The sequence below is a fragment of the Dama dama genome, chromosome 18 (genome assembly GCF_033118175.1).
Source record: "Dama dama isolate Ldn47 chromosome 18, ASM3311817v1, whole genome shotgun sequence".
NCBI lineage: Eukaryota > Metazoa > Chordata > Mammalia > Artiodactyla > Cervidae > Dama > Dama dama.
Genome location: NC_083698.1, coordinates 94,369,557 through 94,394,902, shown reverse-complemented (window position 1 = coordinate 94,394,902; position 25,346 = coordinate 94,369,557). Strand labels below are relative to the sequence as shown.

Below are 25,346 nucleotides of genomic sequence, written 5' to 3'. Positions count from 1 at the left end.
AGATCTCTTGAAATGATGCCTCATTTGCTCTGGCTTTCCTAGGAATTCAGAACCCTCCCCAAACTCAGTTTCTGCATTGAGCCTGGCCCCCTTCATTGGGTGGGCACCTGGGGCCTCTCCGGTAAAGTGCCCCCCCTTCCTATGTGATGGGCCGTAATCCCTGCCTGGTCCCAGCCAGTGATACCAGGTCCGGTAAATACCCTCAACCCTCAAGGCAGAGAAGGAGGGCTCCTGGAATGGCCCCCTCCCTCTCCAGGAAGAGTGTCTGTTCTAGAAATTCCAAGACTGGCATGTTGTGTTGTGCTCAGTCATATTTGACTCTTTGTGACCCCATTGACTGTGGCCTGTCTGATTCCTCCATCCATGGGATTTCCCAGGTAAGAAAACTGGCGTGAGTTGCCATTTCGTTCTCCAGAGGATCTTCCTGACCCAGGGATCGAAACCACATCTCTTGTGTCTCCATTGGCAGGTGGATTCTTTACTATTGTGCTACTTGGGAAGCCCCAAGCCTGGCATTGGGAAGCTTAAAATTTCATTCTCCATGCCTCTCCTTTTCTAATATTTTCTTCTGAATCAAGAGTGAATCTGGTCCGCAGACTCTTAACAGCCTGCGTAACTCCCATCTCTGTTCTTCCATTGGCCCTGGATCTGCTGAAAGCATTCAGCATTCTGTGGGACCCTCCCCTGTGCAGCCTGGAGGGTCACTCTGAACTCCGGCCTTCAGCGGCTCCACTGTGACTCTACCCCACTTCCCACGGCTGTAAGTGGCACTCCTTCTGGTCTGTGATCAGTTGCCTCTGCCCGAGGAGTCTAGCCAACTGGGTGAGTTCCCACACTGGAGGGTAGGATTCTCAGTCTGGAAATTAACCACATTGTTCTAAAACTTGATCAGTTCAGGGCTCCTGCCTGCTTGCCTTAGAGCTGTGTCTTATAGAACAGGCAGAGCATGGGGAGCAGAGAATATGGGCACAGAAAACACGCATTAACAGTGCAAAAATGGGATCTTCTCACTACAGTGAGTGTTTATTTCTTGGTGAAAAGGGGAGGGCAGCAGGTAATCACCTTCCAGGTGTGTGCTTGATAGGGCGTAGAGGTGGAAAGTGCTTCAGCGGGGGCCTAGAGGGCAGGCCCACTCTGTTGTTGGGCTTTCAGTCATGTCCATCTCTTTGAGACCCTATGGACTAAAGCCTACCAGACTCTTCTATCCCTGGGATTCTCCAGGAAAGAATCCTGGAGTGAATTGCCATTTCCTCCTCCAGGGGATCTTCCTAACCCAGAGATCAAACCTGCATCTTCTGCACTGCAGGTGGATTCTTTACCACTGAGCAATCTGGTGGAGGCTTCCCTAGTGGCTCAAATGATAAAATGTCTGCCTGCAATGTGGGAGACCTGGGTTCGATCCCGGGGTTGGGAAGACCCCCTGGAGAAGGAAATGGCAACCCACTCCAGTACCCTTGCCTGAAAATCCCATGAATGGAGGAGCCTGGTAGGCTACAGTCCATGGGGTCACAAAGAGTCAGACACGACTGAGCAACTTCACTTTTCATCTGGTACTTCACCTAGTGATCACTCACCTAGAGCCAGGCACCTGGAATATGAAGTAAAGTGGGCTTTAGGAAGCATCACTATGAACAAAGCTAGTGGAGGTGATAGAATTCCAGTTGAGCTATTTCCAATCCTAAAAGATGATGCTGTGAAAGTGCTGCACTCAGTATGCCAGCAAATTTGGAAAACTCAGAATGACCACAGGACTGGAAAAGGTCAATTTTCATTCCAATCCCAAAGAAAGGTAATGCCAAAGAATGTTCAAACTACCACACAATTGCACTCATCTCACACGCAAGCAAAGTAGTGCTCAAAATTCTCCAAACCAAACTTCAACAGTACGTGAACCATGAACTTCCAGATGTTCAAGCTGGATTTAGAAAAGGCAGAGGAACCAGAGATCAAATTGCCAACGTTCACTGGATCATTGAAAAAGCAAGAGAATTTCAGAAAAATATCTACTTCTGCTTTATTGACTACACCAAAGCCTTTGACTGTGTGGATCACAACAAACTGTGGAAAATTCTTCAAGAGATGGAAATACCTGACCACCTGAGCTGCCTCCTGAGAAATCTGTATGCTGGTCAAGAAGCAACAGTTAGAATTGGACATGGAACAACAGACTGGTTCCAGGTCGGGAAAGAAGTACGTCAAGGCTGCATATTGTCACCATGCTTATTTAATTTATATGCAGAGTACATCATGCAAATGCTGGGCTAGGTGAAACACAAGCCGGAATCAAGATTGCTGGGAGAAATATCAATAATCTCAGATATGCAGATGACACCACCCTTATGTCAGAAGGCAAAGAAGAACAAAAGAGCCTCTTTATGAAAGTGAAAGAGGAGAGTGAAAAAGTTGGCTTAAGACTCAACATTCAGAAAACTAAGATAATGGCATCTGGTTCCATCACTTTATGGCAAATAGATGGGGAAACAGTGGAAACAATGAGAGACTTTATTTTTGGGGGCTCCAAAATCACTGCGGGTGGTGACTGCAGCCATGAAATTAAAAGATGCTTGCTCCTTGAAAGAGAAGCTATGACCAACCTAGACAGCATATTAAAAAGCAGAGACCTTACTTTGCCAACAAAGGTCAATCTAGTCAAAGCTATGGTTTTTCCAGTAGTTGTGTATGGTTGTGAGAGTTGGACTATAAAGAAAGCTGAGCACCGAAGAATTGATGCTTTTGAACTGTGGTGTTGGAGAAGACTCGAGAGTCCCCTGGACTGCAAGGAGATCCAACCAGTCCATCCTAAAGGAGATCAGTCCTGGTTATTCATTGGAAGGACTGATACTCAACCTGAAACTCCAATACTTTGGCCACCTGATGCAAAGAAATGACCCATTAGAAAAGACCCTAGTGCTGGGAAAGATTGTAGGCAGGATAAGGGGACAACAGAGGACGAGATGGTTGGATAGCATCACTGACTTGATGGACATGAGTTTGAGCAAGCTCCGGGAGTTGGTGATGGACAGGGAAGCCTAGCGTCCTGCAGTCCATGGGGTCACAAAGAGTCAGACACGACTGAGTGACTGAACTGAACTGAACTGGTACTTCTTATTGATCACGTGGCCAGTTCACTTGCCTGCAATAGCACAGAACTTGCGTGGGAAAACTTGTTAGGCTCCTCCACCCGGATGCTCCCTATTATGGTGCCAAGTGATCATCTCCTTTCTACACCTTCCTTCTGCTTTTCTTCCCTTTCATTTGGAAAAACTGCCCCTTCCCCATTCTAGGTGTCCCGCAGACAGCTGCCCGCTGTAGGACCCCACCACCACGCCAGTGCCATGGGCTGCCTGCAGGGGTGGGCACATAACCCAGGCGGGACCAATCAGATCCCGTCTCCTAGAGTCTGACTTCTGAGTGATGGCACAAGGCAGAGACAGTGGGTGGGGGAGGTAATACCCGGAAAGACAAAGTCTCTGCTCCTGCTGCTGTGATTCTAGATCCACAGCTGCCATCCTTCCCAGCTCCTGGTTGGTCAAGTCTTCATTCTCTGAGCTACCAGAGTTCTTCAAGTAAATGCCCATTTCTTGCTAAAGTTGGTCACAGTCTGTTTCTGTTGCTTGCAACTAAGAATGCTAACTCATAGCATTTGATTTACCCCTACTAGGCATCCTCTGATTTCCCAGCTCCCCCAATGGCCAGGCGGTAGCCGGTGCGTCATGAGTTGCCAACAAATGCTCTGGAAGATAGCCCTCTGGCCATGTGGGCCACGAGGTGACCCATGAAGGCTGCTGAGTGGTGCTCCGGCAGGGAAAAAGATCAGATGGGGCACTTCAAGCTGGTGGAGTCTGTAATCCCAGGATCGCTCATGCCAGAAGGGTCTCTGCATGAGAGCCCACCTGACTTTCAGTGGTCTCCAGCCAGCCCCTTGCTCCTCTCCCAGCCTTATTGACCTGATGGAGGTGGGGGGTGGCGATTAGCAGAGCACGCCGTAGGAAGAGCTAGAATTGTGAAGGCACCAGAGCTGGCTGCAGGGCAACGGGCAGCTTGTAACAGCCATTAAATTTTGGCAACCTGTTTTCCAACTTTGGAATATGCCTGGTTGTATTAGAGTATGCTTAGTCGTTCAGTTGTGTCCAACTCTTTGTGACCCCGTGGTCTGTAGCCCACCAGGCTCCTCTGCACATGGGGATTCTTTTCCAGGAAAGTACTGGACAGAGTAACACTCTATAATACTCCTCCTCTAGGGGATCTTCCCAACTCAGGGATCAAACCCAGGTCTCCCACACTGCAGGCGGATACTTCATCTTCTGAGCCACCAGGGAAGCCCTGTATCAGAGTAATAGTTTTCAACCCCACTCTCCAAAAGCTGGTTTTGGATTTTGGTTTTACAGACAGCAGTCTCCTGGTCAGTACCATCTCATCCAGGTGTCCAGCCCTGTCTCCCCTGACGCGACTTGGATATTCTTCCCAGGGCCCCGCTTGCCCAACAGAAGGACGTGGACACGCAGAGACAGACATGAGCTAAAGGATTAGCAGAAGCATTTAGTCTACACAAGAAGAGAAAGAGAAAATAGTGTAACTGGCAAATTGCCTGGTATGTTCCTATTAAGCCACAACAGGTGACTGCTCCTGTCAAGCAGCTTTGGAAGAGAAAAACAAAGAGGGATAGCAACTGAAAAAGAGAAAATAAGACAGATACACATTACTGTATATAAAATAGAAAAACAGCAAGGACCTACTGTAGAGCAAGGGAACTGTGTTCAATATTTTGTAATAATCTATAATGGAAAAGAATCTGAAAAGAATATATAAAAAAGAGGAGAAAAACAGAATTTTTAATGAGTTCTTAGCTATACTTCATTTATTTAAATTGTACCTCCATTGTATCATTATAGATGAAAAAATTACATGCTAAAGACTTAATTTTCAGACGGATATTCTCTACCAGGAATCAGCAAACTTTTTTTTTTCTTTATAAAGGGTCAGGTAGTAAATTAGTTTAGGCTTTCTATCTTGTCATAGCTATTCAACTCTGCCCTTGTAACACCAAAGTTACAATAGAGAATATATAAATGAATGGGCATGGATGTGTTCCAAGAAAACTCTATTTACAAAAATGGGCCATGGTCCAGGTTTAGTCTGTGAGTCAGTTTACCAATCTCTGCATTATAACAGAGATTTAACTGGGTATGGGAATTATTAATATTTAGACCAGGAGGTCATACATTAAAAGCCACAATCCACTTGAAGCATTTTCCCAAGCTGCATGTATCAAAATTTGAAGTAAATAACTTGGCAAAATCAAACCTAAAAGTCTAAACAGAATTCAGCTTCTGTTAAAACAAGTCAGGACTTGATGAACATTTAGAAAATCCCAGCCTCCATGACTAATGTCGGTTTCTTGGCCTTCTACATCAAGAGTATAAGATTAACGAATCAGCATGTTGATGTTTGGCAGAAACCAACACAGTTCTGTAAAGCAATCACCCCTCAATTAAAATTAAAAAAAGATGAACAAATTAGGTTTTTATTTGAGTGAAGCATCTCAGAGACAAGTAGCCTTTACCTTGCTTCCTCGTTACTCTCTTGGGTTGTTTGTGTCACATTTTAAACAATGGATTCTATTGTGTAGAAGCATGTTGAGGTTGTCTGCATTGGAGTCAATTTTAAGTTATTTTTATTGCTTTTGAAATTTAACAATCACTGTTCGTGAAGGGTAAGACCTTGGTAAATTTTGTGTAAGTTATTCCAGAAAAAGAATCAGTCTAGGACTAAAGAGAAAAGTGTAAGTATGGGAATTTTTTTTTTTTTCTTTTTTTTGGCTTCAAATGACAGAAAATGAAAATCAGATTGATTTAAGCCAAAAGGAGAACTTATTACCTGAGGTATATGGCTTGATGTATGGATTCAAATATCACTAGGGCCTGGTCTCTCTTCTTCATATTGGCTTCCTTCACAGACTGTGTGTCATGAGGTGGCTGTTGGCAGCTACATCCTGTGGGTTCAGGTTTAGCGACAAAGACAGAATCCCTCCCTTCCCCAAATCCCAGCAAAATTCCATTGCATCTGTTACTCTGGTTGGCTAACATGCCCATCACGCATCCAAGGCAGTGGCCAGGAGCTTGCAGTGCTCCAACTGGCCTCTCACCCTCACGCCAGAGATGCAAGAGACACAGGTTCGATCCCTGGGTCCCGAAGATCCCCTGGAGTAGGAAATGGCAACCCACTCCAGTATTCTTGCCTGGAAAATTCTATGGACAGAGAGCTTGGCAGGCTACAGTCCATGGGGCCACAAAGGTTCAGACACAACTAAGCAACTGAGTATACAAGTGGCCTCTCACCCTCAAGCCAGGCAGCCAGGGGCAGAGTGAACTCTGCCTGAAGTCCATGGGCTGGCTGCTGTGGGGTCAGGATGGTTCCAGCTCGGAAAATCGGGGAAGGCTAAACAGATTCTCAGTGGTAAAACCCTTAGTTTAGCTTGACCTTCTGAGAAACTCTGTTGGCCTCTTTCACTCTTGCCGTCAGGTATGCCTTGCCCCATGGCTGTCTCCCGGCAGATTCCCTCCTACGACCACCGACTACCAATCTATCTGACCTCAATCAGTCCAGATCAAGCCTCCTTGTGTAGCCTATTCCACATACAAAGATGGTGCATTCAGTGGGGCTATTATGCATTATAGATGGAGAGACCCAGTGCCTTTCTCCTCCCAAAGTGCCTGGGGCCTGAGGAACTGTCTCAGATCTTGGATTAGAAGTTTATGCGTGAAAATGTAATGGAAGAGTTTTTAACTCCTTCATGGGTTTGAGGAACCTTCATAGGTTCCTAGCTGCTGCTGCTGCTAAGTCACTTCAGTGGTGTCTGACTCTGTGCGACCCCATAGACGGTAGCCCACCAGGCTCTGCCATCCCTGGGATTCTCCAGGCAAGAACACTGGAGTGGGTTGCCATTTCCTTCTCCAATGCATGAAAGTGAAAAGTGAAAGTGAAGTTGCTCAGTCGTGTCTGACCCTTCGCGACCCCATGGACTGCAGCCTACCAGGCTCCTCTGTCCATGGGATTTTCCAGGCAAGAGTACTGGAGTGGCACTTGCCAGTGCCTTCTCCGATAGGTGCCTAGAGAGACCACATATTCTTAAAACCAGTTTCTTATTCTTATTTCATATTCTTAAAACTGTCATTGCTTGAACTAATTACTAGATTTCCATGGTTTTGGAGAAGACTCTTGAGAGTCCCTTGGACTGCAAGGAGATCAAACCAGGCAATCCTAAAGGAAATCAACCCTGAATATTCATTGGAAAGACTGATGGTGAAGCTCCAATATTTTGGCCACCTGATTCGAAGAGCTGACTTATTAGAAAAGACCCTGATGCTGGGAAAGATTGAAGGCAGGAGGAGAAGGGGATAACAGAGGATGAGTTGGTTGGATGGCATCACGGACTTGATGGATATGAATTTGAACAAGCTCCAGGAGTTGGTGATGGACAGGGAGGCTTGGTATGCTGCAGTCTATGGGGTTGCAAACAGGCGGAGATGACTGAGTGACTGAACAGCAAGATTTCTGTAACTTGAAACACAGGGTAATAAATAATCACATGTGACTGTATTGAATGTGTAGCGGAGAATCGCAGGCTAGTGTGTGTATAGGGTAGCAGGATCATTCTAATCAGGGAGGTAGGGGTGAGCCAATGTCTGGGATAGCCAAGGAAATGGGAGAGTTGGGGTACCACTGAGGCTTTGGGGTAAGAGATGGTAGCAGAAGCTGAAACCACATAACTCAGATGAGACTTGAACCCACTGTCTTTGAACCCACTGTCTTTTAATTAAAATCACACACCTGGTCTCAAGAATTACTGAAGTTCAGGTTTTATAGCTCAGCACAGAAAGAATTCAGTGAGAGACAAAGCAATAGGTAATACATGGATTTATTTGGAGAAATATACATTCCACAGACAGTATCTGGACAGTTTCAAAAGGCAAGAGCAGCTGGAGGGCATGAGGTCATCTCATATGAGTGCTGTCATAGAAGAAGCACACTCCACAGAGTGTGGGCCATCTCAGGAGGCAAGAGGCCCTGAAACATGGGATGGTTAGTTTTTACCGACTGGGTAACTTCATACCGACTAGGTAATTTCATAATTCCCTGGTGGTTCAGTGGGAAAGAATCTGTCTGCCAATGCAGGAGATGCAGGTTCGATCCCTAGGTCTGGAAGATTCCCCTGGAAAAAGAAATGGCAACCCACTCTAGTATGCTTGCCTGAGAAATCCCATGGACAGAGAAACCTGTCTGTGGTGGGCTATAGTCCATAGGGTTGCAAAAAGTCTGACAGGACTTAGCAAATAAGCAAGAACAATTTTGTAGGCTAATGAGTGGGAGGATTATTTCAACTATCTTGGAAAAGCAGTGGAGATTTCTAGGAATTGGGCCACTGCCCACTTTTTGGCCTTTTATGGTCAGCCTCGAAAATGTCATGGTGGCTGTGGGTGTGTCATCAGCATGTTAATGTATTATAATGAGCCCCCAGGGGCTGCTGGGAGTCAATTCTTCCACCATCTAGTCGGTTCTAGCTAGTCCTCAAGGGCCCTTCCCTCCTGTTTCAAAGCCAGGCCCAGTCAAGCATGAGAGGAGGGACAAATCTGTGGAAGTAACTTTGTTTTTTTTCTCCTTTTTTGGCTGTGAGGGTCGTGAGATAGTTCCCTGACCAAGGATTGAAGTGGAGCCCTTGGGATTGAAAGCACCGAGCCCTAACCACTGGACCGCCAGGGAATTCCCTGAAAATGACTTCTAAGGTGTGGAAGGTGGAGGAAAAGTAGGGGAGTGGGGGCGGCTGGCTTGGCTCCTCACAGCAAGAAAGGAACAGTGGCAGAGACCACAGGCCAAGGGGCCAACGCTGGGAGGACGCCCAGCACAGAGCCTTGTGAGACAGAGTGTCAGCCCCGGAAGAGAGGTGCTGAGGTTGAAGAAGGAGGAAGACGCTGAGCACTGTACAGGCAGCCAGACGAAGGGGTGAGAGGAGCCCATCTCTCTGCTTTACCTTCCTTGTGTGGCTAACCCAGCGCCATTTTACCTCAGTCTATAGAAGAGTTTAATTGTCCATCCAAGAAATTGGCAGCAAGAGGAAAAGTCAGAGCCTGCGAGGCCAGGCCTCCAGTGTGGGGAGGGCAGAGTCTGAGAAGACGCCTCTTCCCTCGCTGTTCCTGAAGGTGACCCCAACTCTGCCCTTGCCCGCAGGTCTGTGAGGGTCGGGGGTGTGGGGGCAGTGCAGTCAACTCCCCACTCCTGGACCCTCCTAGCCCCACCCCTTAAGCCAGGCCTTCCTGGAGCAACGAACAGAGCTTGTGCTGTTCATTGTCCGTGTAAATGTTGGCTCTGGCCCTCTGTCATCACCTCCTGCCTCTCCCTGCCCTGGGGACTACAGAATTAGCCTGCTCTGGGGATCCCAACCCCTGCAAGACCCATCCCCTTGAAGCTGAGCAGCCTCACTTCCCCTTCTCAGGTGGACTTGGGGCCCCAGGTGCCTTTTGGAGAAGATCCATGTGAGGCTGTCATGGCTAACGCCATGGCAGGCAGCCTAGATTAGGAGTAGGCCTGGTTTCCCAGGGCAACATAATTATCAGGCCTCCTGGAGCCAGCCAATCAACATATGCCTAGCCAGAAAAAAGGGAACCTATCAGGGGAAAGCTGAAAGCCCCACGTTGGGCCAACAAAAACTACCTTGCAACTGTGTAACCAATCCACTTACGTCAACTACCCTTTGTGTAACCAATCCGCTTGCGCCAACTACCTGCTGCTTGTTTTGACCTAATAAATACCTGAGAGAACTGGGGCTCGGGGCCTTTTGTCCTCACATACCTGGTGAGGGCGGGAGGCCCTGGCTCGAGTCAGTAATAAATTCCCCTATTGCAAGTTGCATTGTTTTGCGGAGTCTTCTTTCCCGACCGGGGACTCGGACTATGGGCAGAACAATCCACATTTCCTTTCTGGGTGGTGTGGGGAAGCCTCTCTGACCACACTCCCTGGACAGTGTCCCTGAGCCCTCTCCAGGCCCAGAACACTTGCCTGGCTCCGATGGGCATCTCCTTGAGCCCCGTGGGCTGTAGGACAAGATTGTCTGGGTTTGAATCTCAGCTCCTGCATTTGCTACGAATCTTGGGCAAATAGCTTAACCCATCGACACCCATATTTCTTAATCTTAGAAAAATCTGAATTTATAGGATTTTAACTCCTTTTGTAAAATAAGGATGTGAATGATAGTTTGTAGTGAACAATTAGTAAGAAAAACAGAAAAGGTATGGTGCAGTGCTCAGTTAATATTCAGTAAAGGTCAACTACCTTTGACTCTCTTCTGACCTTGGTTTTTTCTCTTATAGCCTAAGTCAGCTCTGTCCCCTCCCATGTCAAGCTTCTCATTTTTGTGCTTTTCAGGACTTCCTCTTGGATGGACTCCTATCAGTGTCTGTATATGTCCCACTATGTGTTTCCTGAAACTTGGGTCCCAGTGCTATCTGTTCTAGAACATTCCATCATTATGAATAACAGGTATTTGCTTGCATTGGCCTTCATGTGCATACATGCTAAGTTGCTTCATCGTGTCTGACTCTTTGCAACTCAGTGGGCTGTAGCCACCAGGCTTATCTGTCCATGGGATTCTCTGGGCAAGAATATTGGAGTTGGTTGTCATGCCCTCCTCCAGAGGATCTTCCCGACCCAGGTATTGAACACATATCTCTTACATCTCCTGCATTGGCAGGCGGGTTCTTTACTACTAGCACACCTGGGAAGCCCCATTGGACTTCAAAGAGCAGAGTTTATTGAGAGTTTTAGAGGAGCATTTTAGTACTCTGTGCGGGATAAGACCGAGACTATGCCTTCTTGGATTTGTCTCTCCAATAGGTAGGTTGCTAGAAGTTTCTGCATATTAGGGAGACAGGCACCCAAGGAGTAGAAGCATTTTTTTCTCAGCCTCTCACCTGAGGTCTTTGCTCCACCCGTGAGACTTATTGGCCTCTCCCAAGTCAGCATTTAGGGTCAGCAGTCCCTCCCTAACGACTGTGTCCATGTATCTCAGGGGCCAGGCTGCTTGTGTCACTTTTGCAATGCTTTCATTCCAGCTCAACCAGTCACTAGAAATCAGCTTTAGAAAACAGAAAAGCCTCTATGTCTGACCCAGAGCCTCACCCCCCTCTTCTCCTGCCCCTGGGAACCTGGTTTCCAGAAAGTGCTGCCCTGCCACATCTCAACAGGCTGCACCCTGATTTGTCTTCCTTGGTGCCATGGGGGATCATTAACTTCTGCAACTACCCACACTTTTCAAATGATGCAATGCTTACTATCACTAGGTGTACCTTGGTCCCCTGCAGTGACCGCAGGGGGCCGGAGGGGGTGTCTGTTATAGACCAGCAGGTGGGGCTTGGAGGCCCCACCCTCTCAGATCCTTGTCTTTCCCTCTCTCTTATTATTTCAGCAGGCTGTGAGAAGTTAATCTTCCTCTCCTGCAGCAGCTTTGCTTCTTTTCTATTCTGAGAGGAAGCCAAAACGAGAAGACCCCAGGTGGCCATGAACTCTGCCATCACCAGCTGTGAGCACCCCAACCCCTTGGTGAGTGCTGGTAGAAGAGAGGGGATGATAGCGGTGGGGGGTGTGTTAAGTATTAATTTCTCAGTCCTGTCCGACTCTTCGCAACGTCATGGACTGTAGCCCACCAGGCTCCTCTGTCCATGGGATTCTCTAGGCAAGAATACTGGAGTGGGCTGCCATTCCCTTCTCCAGGGGATCTTCCTGACCCAGGGATCAAACCCAGGTCTCCTGCATTGCAGGCAGATTGGTGGGGTAGCTGAAAAGAGGAAAGACTCTGGAGAAAGGTCCCAGCATGGAGTCCTAATGCTGATTCATAAGCAAGGTGGCTCGTGTTCTAAGTGAGACTTTGAATTGTTACAGCTGTTCTCTTGCCGCCACCCTCACAAGGCAAAGATTCCACCCTCGGTGCTAAACTCCGTGAAAGAATTACAAAGGAAGAAGGGAGAGCTGAAAGGTCCTCTTTGTTTTACTCTGTTGAATCTAGGTGTTTGTTTTCCAGGCTTGTCAGCATTATGATTTCTTTGATCAGAAACCCTTTCTGAAGCAAAGCAAAGAGAAAGAGGAAAGCAGAGAGAGAATGAGGGTCCAGGAGTGGGGAGTTGACTGCACCGCCCCCACACCCCCGACCCTCACAGACCTGTGGGCAAGGGCAGACGTGGGGTCACCTTCAGGAACAGCGAGGGAAGAGGCGTCTTCCACACACAGGGAGCGAAAGAGGCACTGAACTTCTGTTGACCGAATGGCTGAAGTCCCAGCGTTGTTTGCGTCCTTCAAGCCAGTGAAGCATGCACTTCTTTTACATACAAGGAAGCTGAGGCCCAGAGAAGTAAAGTGACAATAACCAATCTGGAGGCCTCTCCAGCTAGTCCTTGAGCCCTGCTCCCACCATTCTTTCCAGCCTAGTTTGGCCCCCTAAAAACAACCGGGGCGGGGGGCGGGGGGAGCTGACTGAGGGGGGACCCTCTGCCCACCATAGCCAGACAGAGCCTCTCCGCACCAGGCCCAGCCATGGTGTCTATGGGACAGGTGCCACGCATGAGCCTGGGCTGGGCCCTCAGAACTGTCCCCTGGAGCCTGGCTGCCAGAACTTGCCCACTGCTAATCAGACTTCTGGTAAAGAGACTGTGGCTGACTCTTCTGGAAAATTGTGACAGGCACCTCAGAGAAATTTCCTCTCTTCTCAGAATTCCTACTGCTGAAAGTAAAAATTCAAGTGGGCAAATTTAAAGCTTAGTTGGCTTTATTTTTTAAATTATTATTATGTCTTTTGACCACACCTCGTAGCATGCAGGATCTTAGTTCCCCTACCAGGGATTGGACCCAGGCCCCCTGCACAGACAGTGTGGTATCTTAACCACTTGACTGCCAGGGAAGTCCACTCTAATTGGCTTTATTCAGTGATTCATGAAATGGACAGCATACCATCATAGAAGATAGATGGGAGCTTTGAGGAGCTGTACCAAATGGAGGAGTTTTATAGGCAGAAGGAGGCATGGCAAAGTTATTCTATCAAAGAGTGGATTGTTTCAGGCCAAGTCACTTTCCTGAAAAGCAGCCGTCTACCAGGCAGATCACTTCATTAGTTCTGACCAGATAATTCGAGACGGACTAGCAAAAGGTTACATTCCTGTAAGAGACCAAAACTGCATGCAATTAATTAGGTTAGGTATTATGTCTTGGTTGGCTGATATGGGCTTAGCATTAGTTACTCCATTTTGGACCTTTAAAATTTTTTTTAAACACTCTGTTACCATCTCATAGACGCAAAAAAAAAAAAAAAAAAAAACCCAACTTGGGAAATAAGCTGAAGACTCTATTTCTGAAAGCTGTGATGTTTTCCACATCTTTAGCATACCTGAGGCCAGTAGGGAGTGGTAGGGTCTGGGCACATATCTATCTTTATTCAGTGAACTGTCTTTTCATTTTCCTCAAAGCCTCGATCTCAGCACCCAGATTAAAAGGCCACTTTTCTGAGATGTTTTGGTTTTCCTGTGCATATTGCTTTGTTAGAACATTCTAGGGATATAAACATGGGGAAGACAGATTCCCAGCCATGTTTGGAGAGACCTGGACAATCCCAATGGCTAGAGTCAGTTGACTGGAAGTGTTAGGAAACAAACCTAGGGGGCAAGTTGAGGAGTGGGAGGCTGTGTGGGAGATGGATGGAGTCAGAGGGCCAAGGGATTCGTTTCCCCCCAGGAATCCTCCTTCCCACTGCTGTTCCCCCTGTGTCAGTCTCCTCCTGCTCTGCTCCAGGGAGACAACAGGCTGTCCCTGAACACACAGGAATGCATGCCAGCAACTGCCCTCGACCAGGAGAGGAGAGTTCCATTCTCCCATTTACAAGGGGACCTGGGACAAGCCGTGTAATCTCACTGAGCCTCAGTCTCCTCTCTGGAAACTGGGTTGTGAGAATCCAACGAGAGAATGCACTGGAAGCTCTTTGCAAACTGTAAAGCGCTATAAAATGCCACACCTCAACGAATGCCTCTTTGAGCAAGTGTTTTTGTGAAATTACAGCCCATGTGTTGAGCTGATAGACTCTTCCAATCAGAAGAAAAGCTTGTGGCCCATCTTCTCATACCAGTGCTGACTCATGGGGAAACTTCATTAAGAGTTTATTCTTCCTTCAAAAAGGGGCTTGGAGGCATTCTTCTGCCACTATGAGTCAGAGACTTAAAAACAAATTATTTATTTGGCCATACCAGGTCTTAGTTGCAGCATGTGAACTCTTGGTTGAGGCATGTGGAATCTAGTTCCCTGGCCAAGGATTGAACCTGGACCCCCTACATTGAGAGCTCAGAATCCTAACCCCTGGGCCACCAGGGAAGCCTGAGAGTTACAAAATTTTACTGACCAGGGATTTCCCTGGGATAAAGTCACTTCCCTCATCTGGATATGTACTGAGGTGGGGCTTTTTCCACCTCCATCTGGGAAGCCCCTGCTCTACAATATCTCTGGGACGTCACGTTTCCATGTATATCTTTAATATGCTAGTGACTCATCTCTGACACACAGGAATCTTAGCCCACTGTGTACCTGCTTATTTTACTTTTGCCCCAGCACTTTCTGTAAGTGACACAAAGTGCTTTACAGCAAAAGACGTATTTTGATCAGGCCGTGTGCTTTCTACCAGCCATAGCTGACATGTTTCACAGAAGTCACACTCTTATCAGAGTGAGGAACCAGCTGTTCTCAAGGAAGAGAGCTTTTCTCCACTCTTAAGTTCTAATTTTTTTTTCCATGTTGAGCCTCATACAAGGACAATTTCCCAGAAAAGTGTTGTAAAGCAATTACAGAAGTGGTTTCCATAACCTCATCAGATCCAGATTGATATCCAGACAAAACTTAGAATATTCGGAGTCATCAGGCTGAGAACACTCTTTGAGTCATTGACTTTTTTTTTTTTTAAAGATTTTTTTCTGATGTGGACCAATTTCAAAGTCTTTATTGAATTTGTTACAATACTTCTGTTTCATGTTTTGTTGTTTTGGTCACTGGTCATGTAGGATCTTAGCTCCCTGCCCTGGGATCAAACCCTCACTCCCTGCATTGGAAGGCAATCTTAACCAGGGGACCACCAGGGAAGTCCTGAGTCATTCATTGACTCCTAAATGGGGGGGGGGGGAGGCCCCAAACTAACATCCTCCCTACTGTCCCCCCCTACCCTCCCCCCACCCCCCGCCCCTTCGCCTTTCTGAGAATTCCAAGGGGTCTTGGGAGAAAGTATGAGGTGAGTTTGCTAGAGCTGTACCTGCCCGAGTCGTGTGAGCTCATTCACAGGCACACATAACGGGAAGCCACATACACTTTTGAGCATTTTTGCAACCCTCCCAGAGTCAGAAGGGGACACGGAGTCTGAGAGAGGGGAAAGTGAAAGTGAAGTCGCTCAGTCCTGTCGGACTCTTTGCGACCCCATGGACTGTAACCCACCAGGCTCCTCAGTCCATGGGATTTTCCAGGCAAGAATACTGGAGTGGGTTGCCATTTCCTTCTCCAGGGGATCTTCCCGACCCAGGGATCGAACCCGGGTCTCCCTCATTGTAGGCAGACGCTTGACCGTCTGAGCAGTGATGTGCTAATGGCTGCCAAGCAGGGGACGGACAGACCACCGCGGCCCCAGTTCAAACTGCGCGCTCTGTTGTTCTGTGTAGCCTCCGCAGCGTCAATCAACCAGCCAGCCAATCAACAGCCACTCTTTTTTCTTCTGCCCCTCCTCTTTTCTTCAGCAGGTTCTTCTGCTGCTGTGCCTATTGACTGCACCACGCGGTCACTGAAACCTCGCGGTAAGTGCTCCGGAGTTCCCTCGGGCATCCTCCAGGCTATCTTTGGCTTGGCCTTGATCTGCTTAGGCAAAACCACCCTTCTTTCACATCCAACCCAAATACCAAAGCTGCATCAGTACAGCCTTCTTTTCAGGAATCCAAATAGATCAGCATAATGTTTCCAAAGAGTTCTCACCAGTTATGGATTTATTTTTAAAAGTTGATGAGAGAATCTTCATGGTCATTAATTTATACATGTGTTCATTTATTTATTTTCTCACTCAACAGATTGTGCTGTGAGCACTAACTCTGTGCTAGCGATGGAGTAGAGAAGTTATGAGACTTTATGGACTTTTAAATGAGGAAACGTGTTTTATGGCTGTGAGGCATGCCTGGGGCTGTAGTCTGAGGCAGGAGTGGAGAGAAGTCAGGGAAGGCTTCCTGGAGCAGGTTTGGGAGGCATGCTTCCAGGCGTTGCTGAATAGATGAGTAGAAGCAAAACTCTTACATTTAAGTTTCAGAAACTAAATAATATATTCATGGGCAAATGCTGCACTGAGCCCCAAGAACAGGGTGACTCTGCAGACCTGTGTTGTGGCTGACTCAGTCCACCCACTCTCTGCAAGCCTGACGCAGCCCTGAGCTCCTCCCACTGCCTGGACCTCAGTGCCCTGGGATATTTTCTCCATCGCCAGTGATGGGGCCCCCACCTACTGGGAAGGAGTTGAGATCTGGTTTGCCAGTGCTCCATCCCACGGAAGAGGAGGACTGGCTTCCTCTATCTCCACGTGGAGATAGCACATCCATCCCACCCACTCCCCACTTCAGACAGAACTGTCCTTAGTTGCAGCTTCCCTGGTGGGATCTGAACAATACTCTTAAAATGGTAGTCCTTAACTGGGGGTGATTTTTACCCTACTGGTGACATTTGGCAATGTCTGGAGTCATTTTGGGTTGTTACAACTGAAGGTGAGGGCAGGGGCTTGCCACTGGCATCTAGTGGGTCAGGTCAAAGATGCTACTAAATATCCTGGGGTGCATGATATAGCCCCAACCCCTGCCATGTACACATACAACACAAGGAAGAATTATCCTGTCCAAAATGGCAATGGTGCTGAGGTTGAGAAACCCTGTCTTAGAATATAATGTTCCCTAGGGCCGTCTATGGGGTCGCACAGAGTCAGACACGACTGAAGCGACTTAGGAGCAGCAGTAGCAGCAGCAGGGACCAGTGCTGTCCTGGAAGTGGTAGGGGACAAACACCCAGTTCTTGAACTGGTGACTTTCTTGCTTCTCTCCACTTCAAAGCAACTGGTGACCCCTTGCCCTCCACTCATCGGCTTCTCCTCCTTCTCCAGAGCAGGGCCACTGATCCTTAGGGAGAGCAGCCATGGTGTCTGTGCCCACAATTTTGCTCCCATTTCTTTCAAAATCAGAAGGAAAAAAATAATAAGTTTTAGATGAAAGAGAAAAATTTTAGTATATAATAATATATCTTTATATCAATATAGTCACAAAAAATAGCAGATTTCTTCTATAGGAGGAGCCCATAGCATTGAAGTGATTAGCATTCCCAGGAGTCATAGTGCAGCTTCAGTTCAGAAGTTGTTCTTTGAGGCTGTGCTGGAGTAAAGGGTGCTTGACCATGGAGGTTGGTGTTGGTATAGGTGCCTTTAATGTCTTCTCCAGAACTGCTCTGTGAGAAGCCCACACTATTTTCAGGGCACCCTGGCTGTGCCAATAGGCAGACCCTGCTCTTCTTCTGTGGTCTGACCAGGGTCCAGGACCCTGCTGGGGCTTGTCACCCAATTGCCTGATCTTCATGCTGGTGGCCTTACCCCCCTCTGGCCACACTGAAGACATTGTTTTCCTGTTCCTCTCACCTATAGCTGCCCGAATGTCACTCAAGTGTGAGTTAAAAGCCTTTGAAACATGGGACCAGAAGTTTATCATAGTTATAGCAAATAATATATTTACTGGGCAGGCTCACTGTGCAGGGCAGAGAACTATGTGCTTCATGCTCTGTTTTTTCCCCAGGTTTATTAGACGTCATTGACATATAACATTGTGTAAGTTTAAAGTGTCTGAGACATTGACCTGATACAACTATATGCTGCAAAATGATTACCACCATCAATTCAGTCACTCAGTCATGTCTGACTCTTTTTTTTTCCAACAATAATTATGGTATTTATTTAAAGTAATACATTTACAGCCCAAATAGTTCTACATTGTACATTTCACATTTAACCAACTTCATAAAAATACTTGAGAACAGCTGTACCCACAGATTTAGACTACTAAATTATTTCTTTGCCCATTCTTCTCTCTCTTTTCTTTCCTGAATAACCTCTTTCAGATACGGTTCAAGTTAGAATTTATCCTCCTCATATTTTGTCCACTACTCTTTAGGCAGGATCTGCTGCCTCATGCTGAGGTCCAGTGCTCTCTTAATGTGAAACACTCTGTCATTATAAAGGTTCTCAGGAAGCCTTCTTATGGCTTCTTCTACATCGTCATTCTCATATATTGTGTCATCTCGCATGAAGCCCAGTTCATTGAACCTGACAGCATTGTAACGCCATTTCGATACCCTCCAGCCACCTGCTTGATGCTGAAACAGCTGGCCAGCCCGCCATGTTGACCTGACACTGTGTCTGACTCTTTGTGACCCCATGAACCGCAGCATGCCAGGCCTCCCTGTCCATCACCAACTCCCGGAGTCTACCCAAACCCATGTCCATCGAGTCGGTGATGCCATCCAACCATCTCATCCTCTGTCATCCCCTTCTCCTCCTGCCCTCAATCTTTCCCAGCATCAGGGTCTTTTCAAATGAGTCAGCTCTTCACATCAGGTGGCCAAAGAATTGGAGTTTCAGCTTCAGCATCAGTCCTTTCAATGAAGATTCAGGACTGATCTCCTTTAGGATGGACTGGATGGATCTCCTTGCAGTCCAAGGGACTCTCAAGAGTCTTCTCCAACACCACAGTTCAAAAGCATCAATTCTTCAGTGCTCAGCTTTCTTAATAGCCCAACTCTCACATCCAAACATGACCCCTGGAGAAACCATAGCCTTGACTAGACAGACCTTTGTTGACAAAGTAATGTCTCTGCCATAGCAGTTATTAGTAGATTCCTAGGTGTTGCTAGTGGTCAAGAACCACCTGTCAATGCAGGAGACTTAAAAGATTTGGGTTTGATCCCTGGGCGGGGTAGGTCCCCTGGAGGAGGGCATGGCTACCCACTCCAATATTCTTGCTTGGAGAATCCCATGGACAGAGAAACCTGGCAGGCTATGGCCCGTGGGGTCTCAAAGAGTCGGACACAACTGAAGTGACTTAGTGAGTTAGCAGCAGTTATTAGTAGTTAGCACCTCCATCACATCATGCAGTCACTACTTCTCTTTTGTGCTGAGAACATTTAGGATTTACTCTCTTAGCAACTTTCAAATATACAATACAATTATTAACTATAATCACCACACTGTACATTGGTTTCCCAGAACCTATTCATGTTAAACTATTTGTTTGTATCCCTTGAGCAACATCTCCCCATTTCTTCATGTTCCAATTTAAATTTTTCATCTATGAAGTAGGTGTTATTAACATTTTTGTTACACAGATCAGAAAAATAAGGCTTATACATGTTAATAATTTGCCCAAGTTTGGTAAACTATATAGCCAATAAATTGGAGGAGAGAGTTTATGATTTGAAGTTAATTTGGAGTAACCTTAAAGGAATGTAACTTGGCTATTGACCCTGCTGCTACTGCTGCTGCTAAGTCACTTCAGTCATGTCTGACTCTGTGTGACCCCATAGACGGCAGCCCACCAGGCTCCCCTGTCCTTGGGATTCTCCAGGCAAGAACACTGGAGTGGGTTGCCATTTCCTTCTCCAATGCATCAAAGTGAAAAGTGAAAGTGAAGTCACTCAGTCGTGTCCGACTCTTAGCAACCTCATGGACTGCAACCTACCAGGCTCCTTTGTCCATGGGATTTTTCCAGGCAAGAGTACTGGAGTGGGGTGCCATTGCCTTCTCTGGCTATTGACCCTAGAACATTCTATATGCTCCACACTTATTTACATTTGTGTTATATCCATTCATTCCGCCATTTACACAGTCTACACTGAGCATTGTGGTTGTTCTAGAAGCTGCGACAACAAAGGAGAGTAAGACACAGTGAATGCATTCTAGGAACTCAGCAGAAAAGATGGATAAGGAAATAGTCCATTGTAATAAACACATTATGAGAAGGGCTTTGGCACAGGGCTGGCCTGTGGGAGCATAAACACTGGCAGCTACACCATCTGGGTCAGAATCCCTATTTCCTTGCACTTTTTCTTGAGAAGCCCACTTTTCTTTCTTTTTTTTTTTTTGGCTACACCATGTGGGATCTTAGTTCTCAGACAAAGGATTGAACCCAAGCCCTTGGCAGTGAAAACATGAAGTCCTAACCACTAAATGAATCATCAAGGAATTCCTCTGCCCATTTCCTGACCATGGAGTTGATCCCCATTCGTTCTTCCACAAAGTTTATTTTCTGTTAGGGCTTGCTGCAGATGTGTAATATAAAAAGTCACTGGTCTTTTGAGTCTGAATCTAGAAACCACAAGCTGGCCAGCATATATCACAATACCATTGTTCTTGCCTCTAGAAAGCTGTCTATCTGTCTGGTTGTAATAAGAAAGTGAAACTAAACAGGAGCCTCTGGGGCTCCTGGGCACAGAAGCCTTTCCATGTCCCTTGTTCCTTGTTTGTGGGGAACAGACTGCAGCCTCCATGACCTTCCCTGAGTCCCAAAGGGTAGATTCAAACAGTTGCTAACCAGGGAAAGGAGGGGATTCAGAGATAACAGAGAGCAGCCAGGAAACAATAGTGCAGGCTTTGGGCAGGGTCCTGGTTCCACCTCAAGAGATAAAACAGTATCTTTCAAGCTCTTTAAAGAACTAAAGTAGAAGCAGTGACAGACTTTATTTTCTTGGGCACCAAAATCACTGTGCATGGTGACTGCAGCCATGAAATTAAAAGACATTTGCTCCTTGGGAAAGCTATGACAAGCCTAGGCAGCATGTTAAAAAGAAGAGATATCACTTTGCCAACAAAGGTCCATGTAGTCAAAGCTATGGTTTTTCCAGTAGTCATGTATGGATGTGAGAGTTAGACCACAAAGAAGGCTGAGTGCCAAAGAATTGATGCTTTCAAGTTGTGATGCTGGAGAAGACTCTTGAGAGTCCCTTGGACTGCAAGGAGATCAAACCAGTCAATCCTAAAAGAAATCAATCCTGAATATGAATTGGAAGGACTGATGCTGAAGCTCCAATACTCTGGCCTTTTGATGCAAAGAGCCCAATCACTGGAAAGGACACTGATGGTGGAAAAGATTGATGGCAAAAGGAGAAGAGGATGACAGAGGATGAGAGGGTTAGATAGCATCACTGACTCAATGGATATGAATTTGATCAAAGTCTAGGAGATAGTGAAGGACAGGGAAGACTGTCGTGCTGCAGTGCATGGGTTCACAAAGAGTGGGACATGACTTAGCTACTGAACAGCAATAACAAAAGGACTAAAACCCCCAATAAATAGAAGATGTCACCATTCTTTTTATTTATTTGTTTGTTTTAATTGCAGGATAATTGCTTTACAGAATTTTGTTGTTTTCTGTCAAACCTCAATATGAATCAGCCATAGGTATATATATATCTGCTCCCTCTGAACCTCCCTCCCATCTTCCTCCCTATCCCACCCCTCTAGGTTAATACAGAGCCCCTGTTCGAGCTTCCTGAGACATACAGCAAATTCCCATGGCTATCTATTTTACATATGGTAATGTAAGTTTCCTTGTTACTTGCTCCATATATCTCACCTCTCCTCCCCTCTTCCCATATCCATAAGCCTATTCTCTCTGTCTGTTTCTCTATTGCTGCCCTGCAAATAAATTCTTCAGTACCATCTTTCTAGATTCTGTATATATTCGTTGGTATATACCCACTCCAGTACTAGTACTCTTGCCTGGAAAATCCCATGGACAGAGGAGCCTGGTAGGCTGCAGTCCATGGGGTAGCTAAGAGTCAGACACGACTGCGCGACTTCACTTTCACTTTTCACTTTCATGCATTGGGGAAGGAAATGGCAACCCACTCCAGTGTTCTTGCCTTGAGAATCCCAGGGCCAGGGGAGCCTGGTGGGCTGCCAATTATGGGTTCACACAGAGTCGGACACGACTGAAGTGACTTAGCAGCAGCATATGATATTTATCTTTCTCTTTCTGACTTACTTCACTCTGTATAATAGGCTCTAGGTTCATCCACCTCATTAGAACTGACTCAAATGCATTCCTTTTTATGGCTGAGTAATATTCTATTGTGAATATGTACCACAACTTCTTTATTCATTCATCTGTCGATGGACATCTAGGTTGCTTCCATGTTCTAGCTATTGTAAATAGCGCTGCGATGAACAATGGGATACATGTGTCTTTTTCAATTTTGGTTTCCTCAGGGTATATGCCTAGGAGTGGGATTGCTGGGTCATATGGTGGTTTTATTCCTAGTTTTTTTAAAGAGGAAGGTGTCACCATTCTTCATTCCAGATTAAAGGAACCTCAAACTCATAAGATCGTGTGTGTTAGTCACTCAGTCATATCCGACTCTTTGCAACCCTATGGGCTTTAGACCACCAGGCTCCTGTGTCCATGGAATTCTCCAGGCAAGAATACTGTAATGGGTAGCCATTCCCTTCTCCAGGGGATCTTCCCAACTCAGGGATCAAAGCTGGGTCTCCTGCATTGTAGGTGGATTCTTTACTGTCTGAGCTACCAGGGAAGCCCAAGAACAAGGTTCTCATCAGATTACCTGAGAGCAGATTAAAGCAGTGCCCTGCACACAGTCTTCTCTTGTGTTGTCGGAAGAGGGTGTTTGCTGGACCAGCATGTTCTCTTGGCAAAACTCTATTAGCCTTTGCTCTGCTTCATTCCATATTCCAAGGCCAAATTTACCTGTTACTCCAGGTGTTCCTTGACTTCCTACTTTTGCATTCCAGTCCCCTATAATGAAAAGGACATCTTTTTTGGGTGTTAGTTCTAGAAGGTCTTGTAGGTCTTCATAGAACCATTCAACTTCAGCTTCTTCAGCATTACTGGTTGGGGCACAGACTTGGATTACCATGATATTGAATGGTTTGCCTTGGAAATGAACTGAGATCATTCTGTCATTTTTGAGATTGTATCCAGGTACTGCATTTCAGACTCTTTTGTTGACTATGATTCCTACTGCATTTCGTCTAAGGGATTCTTGCCCACAGTAGTATATATAATGGTCATCTGAGTTAAATTCACCCATTCCAGTCCATTTTAGTTCGCTGATCCCTAAACTATTGATGTTCACTCTTATCATCTCCTGTTTAACCACTTCCAATTTGCCTTGATTCATGGACCTAACATTTCAGGTTCCTATGCAATATTGCTCTTTACAGAATCGGACTTTACTTCCATCACCAGTCCCATCCACAACTGGGTGTTGTTGTTGCTTTGGCTCCATCTCTTCATTCTTTCTGGAGTTAGTTCTCCACTGATCTCCAGTAGCATATTGGGCACCTACCAGCCTGGAGGGTTTCTCTTTCAGTGTCCTATCTTTTTGCCTTTTCATACTGTTCACGGGGTTCTCAAGGCAAGAATATTGAAGTAGTTTGGCATTCCTTTCTCCAGTAGACCATGTTTTGTCAGAACTGTCCACCATGATCTGTCTGTCTTGGGTAGGCCTACATGGCAATGGCTGATAGTTTCATTGAGTTAGACAAGGCTGTAGTTCATGTGACCAGATTGGTTAGTTTTCTGTGTCATAGCAAACATCTTCTTCCAACAACACAGAGACGACTCTACACATGGACATCACCAGATGGTCAACACTGAAATCAGATTGATTATATTCTTTGCAGCCAAAGAAGGAGAAGTTCTATACAGTCAGCAAAAACAAGACCAGGAGCTGACTGTGGCTTAGATCATGAAATCCTTATTGCCAAATTCAGACTTAAATTGAAGAAAGTAGGGAAAACCACTAGACCATTCAGATATGACCTAAATCAAATCCCTTACAGTGGAAATGAGAAATAGAGTCAAGGGATTAGATCTGATAGAGTGCCTGAAGAACTATGGATGCAGGTTTGTGACATTATACAGGAGGCAGGGATCAAGACCATCCTCAAGAAAAAGAAATGCAAAAGGGCAAAATGGTTGTCTGAGGAGGCCTTACAAATAGCTGTGAAAAGAGAAATGAAAGGCAAAGGAGAAAAGGAAAAATATACCCATTTAAATGCAGAGTTCCAAAGAATAACAGGGAGAGATAAGAAAGCCTTCCTCAGTGATCAATGCAAAGAAGTAGAGGAAAGCAATAGAATGGGAAAGACTAGAGATCTCTTCAAGAAAATTAGAGCTACCAAGGGAACATTTCATGCAAAGATGGGCACAATAAAGGACAGAAATGGTAGGGACCTAACAGAAGCAGAAGATATTAAGAAGAGGTGGCAAGAATACACAGAAGAACTATACAAAAAAGATCTTCATGACCCAGGTAATCATGATGGTGTGATCACTCACCTAGAGCCAGACATCCTGGAATGTGAAGTCAAGTGGGCCTTAGGAAGCATCACTACAAACAAAGCTAGTGGAGGTGATGGAATTCCAGTTGAGCTATTTCAAATCCTAAAAGATGATGCTGTAAAGTGCTGCACTCAATATGCCAGCAAATTTGGAAAACTCAGCAGTGGCCACAGGACTGGAAAATATCAGTTTTCATTCCAATCCCAAAGAAAGCCAATGCCAAAGAATGCTCAAACTACCGCACAATTGCACTTATCTCACACACTAGCAAAGTGATGCTCAAAATTCTCCAAGCCAGGCTTTAAAAGTACATGAACCATGAACTTCCATATGTTCAAGCTGGTTTTAGAAAAGGCAGAGGAACCAGAGATCAAATTGCCAACAACCGTTGGATCATCGAAAAAACAACAGAGTTCCAGAAAAACATCTGCTTTTTTGACTATGCCAAAGCCTTTGACTGTGTGGATCACAACAAACTGTGGAAAATTCTTCAAGAGATGGGAATACCAGACCATCTGACCTGCCTCCTGAGAAATCTGTATGCAGGTCAGGAAGCAACAGTTAGACCTGGACATGGAACAACAGACTGGTTCCAAATAGGAAAACGAGTACGTCAAGGCTGTATATTGTCACCTTTCTTATTTAGCTTATGTGCAGAGTACATCATGTGAAACACTGGGCTGGATGAAGCACAAGCTAGAATCAAGATTGCCAGGGAAAATATCAATAACCTCAGATATGCAGATGACACCACCCTTATGTCAGAAAGTGAAGAAGAACTAAACAGCCTTCTGATGAAAGTGAAGGAGGAGAGTGAAAAAGTTGGCTTAAAACTCAACATTCGGAAAACTAAGATCATGGCATCCAGTCTCATCACTTCATGGCAAATAGATGGGGAAGCAATGGAAACAG

At 46.0% G+C, this 25,346-nt stretch overlaps 1 protein-coding gene and 1 pseudogene across 4 annotated transcripts in view; one reads left to right on the top strand and one right to left on the bottom strand.

The window, feature by feature from the left end:
* Window positions 1-11,434: 11,434 nt before the first annotated feature.
* The window catches only part of LOC133072513 (solute carrier family 23 member 1-like), a 59,176-nt gene continuing 45,264 nt past the window's right edge, over window positions 11,435-25,346 (top strand). For all 4 annotated transcript variants that reach the window (XM_061165864.1, XM_061165861.1, XM_061165863.1 and 1 more), the window contains exons 1-2: window positions 11,435-11,592; window positions 21,593-21,664. In XM_061165864.1, coding sequence (XP_061021847.1) covers window positions 11,551-11,592; window positions 21,593-21,664 — 114 coding nt within the window. In that variant the 5' untranslated portion in view covers window positions 11,435-11,550. The remainder of the gene's footprint in view (window positions 11,593-21,592; window positions 21,665-25,346) is intronic.
* On the bottom strand, window positions 18,088-18,475 carry LOC133072516 (cytochrome b-c1 complex subunit 7-like; annotated as a pseudogene).